Source organism: Monodelphis domestica, chromosome 1 (assembly GCF_027887165.1).
Source record: "Monodelphis domestica isolate mMonDom1 chromosome 1, mMonDom1.pri, whole genome shotgun sequence".
Classification (NCBI taxonomy): domain Eukaryota; kingdom Metazoa; phylum Chordata; class Mammalia; order Didelphimorphia; family Didelphidae; genus Monodelphis; species Monodelphis domestica.
In genome coordinates, this window is record NC_077227.1 from 64,129,297 (window position 1) to 64,134,854 (window position 5,558).

The window sequence follows — 5,558 nt, forward strand, 5'->3', positions numbered from 1 at the left end:
AGTGGAGTGGGTAGTTAGTATAGATATTGTTCTCCCCTCATGGCAGAGTTGAAAATTGAGACTCAGAGAGGCTGGATGATTTTCTTCCATATGGTCACATAGGTAGTGAGAGTCTTTTCCTTTACCCTACATTATGAATGCATGCATGGGTTCCTAAATTTTTGAGAGGCAGAGATTCAACCACTCTAGCCTTTGTTAGCTATTCACCAATAAAATGAGGATTCTGGGCTAGATGACTTTTAATGATCCTTATAGCTCTAAAGTTACAATTCTATGATGCTTTTCCATTCTTCCCCTTAGATCCCTGTTTTAATGACCTGAGCCTTCCTTTTGTTCTCTCTTCCACCTCCAGAACTATCTTGCTCCCTGCTCTCTCCTCATTCTCCCTTTCCCCCTACTTTAAATGAAACTGTGAGAAGTCTGCTAAAATCAGAGCCATTGTTGCTTATCCTCTCCTGATTGCGTTTTCCTTTTAAATAAGGGTTCTTAACTTAACACTGTAGTGTAGATAGGGAGGGTGGAGGGAAGGAAACCAGACAGAGAACAAAGATAGAGATACAGAAACACAGACAGAAAAAACAGATACATAGAGAAACAGAGAGGCAGGCAGGCAGGCACACACACACGCACAGAGACAGACAGACAGACAGAGAGACAGAGACAGAGATAGAAAGAGATAGAGACACAAAGAGACAGAGAGAGATAGAGAGACAGAGACATAGAGAGGCAGAGACAGAGAGAGAGACAGAAGAGGGAAGGGGAGAGAAAGAATGAGAAAGGAGAGGAGGGAGGGAGAGAGACATACAAAAACAGAGAAACAATGATAGACACAGACAGAGAGAAGAGAGTCATATAAGGTAGTAAGAGATGAATAGAAATACTCAGAGAGATAAACAGAGGTATGGAGAAAGTTGGCAAAAAAAAGACATAGTTGAACAGATACAGAAACAGAGAGAAGACTGAACATTGTGCCTTTGACAAAGATATTCCTTCAGACAATATAATACATTCATAGCCTTTATGTTGTTCATACTAAAGAAAGCCAAGAGTTCACAGGGCTACTCCAAAAGGAGAAGAGAATGGCATTGCCAGAGTTAGTCATTCTTCAGGTCACATGTGCCTAGACTCCTCAGTGGGTAACTTTTTGCTTTCTCTGAAACAACCATTATGCAAATGCCTGAAGTCTCTCCACTCAGCACCATGAAGTGGGTGCATTGAAGTGGAAGGGGTTGGGTGGTAGAGGTGATATTGATAAGGTAGTGATAATGAACAAAGATGGAGTTATATTCCTCATTCTGAAGGGGATTTTAATTTTCATCTGGTCCTCAATGTTGACCTGGATTTCCCTTTAGTGAAGAGAAACCTGAAATCAACTCCAAAATGCCCCTCTATCTCTCTGCTCTAGTTCATACTCACTTGATTTGTGTCCTTGTTCTCCAGAGTCCTTCATGAAACATCAGTCCCCTTAAAACAGTAACTGGAGGCCATCCTTCTAAAAGTGGAGCATAGAGAGTCTTCCCATAATAACTCAGCATAAGAAATCACTTTTCTGTAGAATAATGACTCATCACTGAATATGCTTACTATGGAAGAGAAGAGGAGGGTGTATGTAGTGTAAGTGTGTGTGTGTAGAATATTAGATGCATGGTTTCAAGAATATATTTCATAGACTTTGTTTAAAAGAGAAACTCAAGACATCATCTAAGCCATTGCCTGCCTCTACAATGAGCTACACTGAAGCCAGTCCAATGCATGCTGCTCTGATCATTTCTCTTTTTACTTGATTATAATGCTCTCTTGCATTATTTTTAATTACCTTTTTTTGGCACAGCAAATCACTACCTTAAAATTTATCATCCAACAAAGTTTTTTGTAGGTCAAAATCATGCAAGATTTTATGGGAGGTAACAACAGACACCATTTAAAAAACAACAAAAAAGACATCTTCCTTGAATCTGTTCACTAGCAACTTCAGAGATCCAGAACACAGCCCAAGTTGAAAAGGGGTTCATTGCAGATTCTCCATTTGTGCATGTCATTATGCCAATTGTGCCAAACCTTAGAACATTTCAGAATCTCTTAAAGGAGATCCATAATCGCTCAAAAGAGGGGGGCTTAACAATTCCCAAAGGAAAGACCAAATGAATGAAGAATGCTTATTATACATGTTATATGAATTATATGAATAGATTTCTTATCTGAAGAACTTCCTCTCCATAATCTTTGACACGTATGGACAGTGAAATGATCATAAAATGGAACAGGAGGAAGGGAAACAATCAGTTTCCTATGTGATGTCACAAAGCTCTTTTTATGAATCTAAACATTTCCCTGAAACAAAGTTCCATCTTTTAAATATTAATATTTTTCCTTTTAAACATCTTTCATAGCTTATATTTCTATATTGCCTTCATTTCTAATTATATACTTCCTCTCCCCAGCTTTTATTACAAAGGATGTCTTATAAAGATTTTTAAAATAAGAAAAATCAATTTGGCAAAAGCAAACAAATTAATTATATTTGCCATCTTGTACAATAACTCCCACCTATAATTCTGCACTGCTACTAAGGGAAGAAAGAAGTTCAACTTCTCAACTCTTCCCCAGGGCCAAACTGGCAGGTACAGATGATGGTACTGAGTAGAGAATACTGGTCTTAGAGTCAGGAAGATCTGAGTTCCAATCCTGCCTCAAACTCATACCAATTGTGAAACCCTGGGCAAATCGTTTATCTTCTTTCAGTCTTAGTCTCCTCACCTATTTATTGGGGATAATAACAACACCTATCTCACAAGGCTATTTGGAGGACCAAATGAGTTAAAATAAGAGCTTTGTACCTTAAAGAGTTTAATAAATGCTAGTTATTATCATGACATCTAATATTTTTTTCATTTTTTATCTGTCGTATATAAATTTATGAAGTTCTATTTCTATCAATTCATATAAATCTAACCATACTTCTTTGAAGACTTCAATTTTTTTCCTGTCTTACAATACAACATCATTTCATTTCCATATTTTTCACAATTCCTCAATCAATAAGCATCTACTTTGATTCTAATTCTCTGCAACATAAAAATATTGCTATGTATACTTTGATACATACAGAACATTTCTTTCTTTCTTTAACTTCCTTAGGGTATATGCCTAGCAGTAGGATCTATAGTTCAAAGGACTTGGAAATTTGATTAACTTTTTTTAAAGCATAATTCCAATTTGTATTCCAGAATGGTTAAAATACCAATATTCTCCTACTGCTCTTAAAACTGTGACAATTCTGGCCTCCACTGCCTAAAGACCACATATGTTATTTTTCACCCTCTTCTGGGGATCTCTGGCTTCCTTAAGGGACTTGAGGGGGTCTGGGTTATTCCACTGGATCTAGCCCTTAGCAATGGTATTTTCTAAGAGGGGACAGGAAGAACAGGAATCATGTAACCATGGGGAAATATTCTAACTTAATTCATTAAATGAAAAAATCAAAATAATGGCATTTTCTCTATTAAAGGGGGGTTCCCTGTGCCCCAGTTTCATTAACTAATTAATAATCAGATTAGATTTAATAAATGAATCTGTATTTCAAAAGTATAGCAAAAGCCAATATACAAACATTCCTCCAATGTTTGGTGGTACAAGCCTTCCCTGACTCACTTCTTTCTCTGAGGAGGGGAGGGGTATTAGGTTCATGGCTTAGTTTATTTGGAGATAACATATTCTTACCAGTTCTAAGTCCAGAGTCCCACTTGGGCTCAAATCCCAGATAATCTGGCTTCTCAGGGCTTCCCTGTTGGGTGGGCTAGCTTGAAATCCAGCCTGGAATCATACTTCCATGGCTCAAGTTCCCATGTCCAGTAAGGTATTATGAAAGAGCAGGAGGGTAAAAGCCATCACTGAATAAATGGATTACCAAGGCAAGGCATGATGCTCTGTGCTGGAGATACAAAGGGGAAAATGAAAAAGTCTGTCACCTAAGGGAATTTACATTCTATTAGGGGATATAGCATGCCCCTTGAAAATAAAATATATATCTCTTCCCTTGAGCCGCCCTAGGTAATCATTCAAGATGTTGAGGTATTCTCTTGATCCAAAGAATCCTACAAAATCATGCAAGTCAAGGGGCTCAAATCTCCCGGTCCACTTCAAGAACACCGGTGAAATAGTCCAAGCTATCAAGGGCATGCATATCCAAAAAGCTACCAAATATTTGAAAGATGTCACATTGAAGAAACTGTGTGTTCCTTTCCGTTGGTACAATGGTGGAGTCGGTAGGTGTGCCCAGGCTAAGCAGTGGGGTTGGACACAAGGTCGTTGGCCCAAAAAGAGTGCTGAATTCTTGCTGCATATGCTTAAAAATGCAGAGAGTAATGCAGAACTTAAGGGTTTGGATGTAGATTCTCTTGTCATTGAGCATATCCAGGTTAACAAAGCTCCCAAAATGCGAAGACAGACTTACAGGGCTCATGGGCGAATCAACCCATACATGAGTTCCCCTTGCCATATTGACATGATACTTACTGAAAAGGAGCAGATTGTTCCTAAACCAGAAGAAGAGGTTGCTCAAAAGAAAAAGATATCCCAAAAGAAACTGAAGAAACAAAAACCTATGGCATGGGAGTAAATGTGACATTATCAAACAAATAAAAGCAAAATGAAAACATTTGTTACAGTAAATATTTTTAAATTATTTCCTTGTAAACTGTTTATCCTTACCGCAAAAATGTTGTACATATGTTAGAGCCCTTTTTTTAATTTGATGTTTGATTTATACTCATTTCTTAATGGCTATTTTAAATAACAACTTTGGTCATTGCTGTAGTCAGTACAAGGGTTCTGAAAGTTACTGACCTGTATGTATTCTTCAGCTTCACCAATTATGGCATAGGGGAGGTAAATGAAATATTAGGTGGACATTTTGACACTGGCAACATCAAAATTAGGTAGACTAATGAAATCATTAAGTACATTTGTCACAAAGTACTATATAAACATCTACTTTTCCCGGCTAGCGTATTGTAAACTGCGTTCCTGAATTGGAGATGGCTCTCATCTAGCTTTGAAACCTGTTGTGCCATGGTTGCATTAGTGTACATAATCTTTAAAAATATGCACATTAGGGTAATGGGTGTATGTTCAGAATATATGCTTATGAGTACACAATTGAAACTTACTCTTTGGGAAGCTGGGTAGCAGAATGGATAAAGTTCTAGCCCTGGATTTCAGAGGATGCAGGTTCAAATTTGGCTTCCAATTACTTAACCCTTGCTGTTCTTCTATCTTAAAATTGTTATTAAAAGAGAAGATAAGGTTTGTTTTTTAATAGGTTAGACAGACTATTGTACAATTCTAACAGCTTTTCCCATTTCTGGTCTTGTTCTACAATTGCAAGGCTGCAGCATGCTTTTTTTTTTAATCATTTCCCCCCAAATTCCTTAATGTTTTGAAAAAGTGCTCTACATCTCTTATAATCAGAGAGATGCAAATCAAAACAACTCTGAGGTATCACCTCACACCTAGCAGATTGGCTAACATGACAGCTATGCAAAGTAATGAATGCTGGA

The 5,558-nt window shown here is 37.5% G+C and overlaps 1 protein-coding gene across 1 annotated transcript; it reads left to right on the forward strand.

Annotated features, from left to right (window-relative positions):
- Positions 1–4,010: 4,010 nt before the first annotated feature.
- On the forward strand, positions 4,011–4,673 carry LOC100016223 (60S ribosomal protein L17-like). The gene has a single exon (XM_056800006.1). The coding sequence runs from the start codon at positions 4,064–4,066 to the stop codon at positions 4,616–4,618; it is 555 nt and encodes a 184-aa protein (XP_056655984.1). The 5' UTR covers positions 4,011–4,063; the 3' UTR covers positions 4,619–4,673.
- Positions 4,674–5,558: the final 885 nt, after the last annotated feature.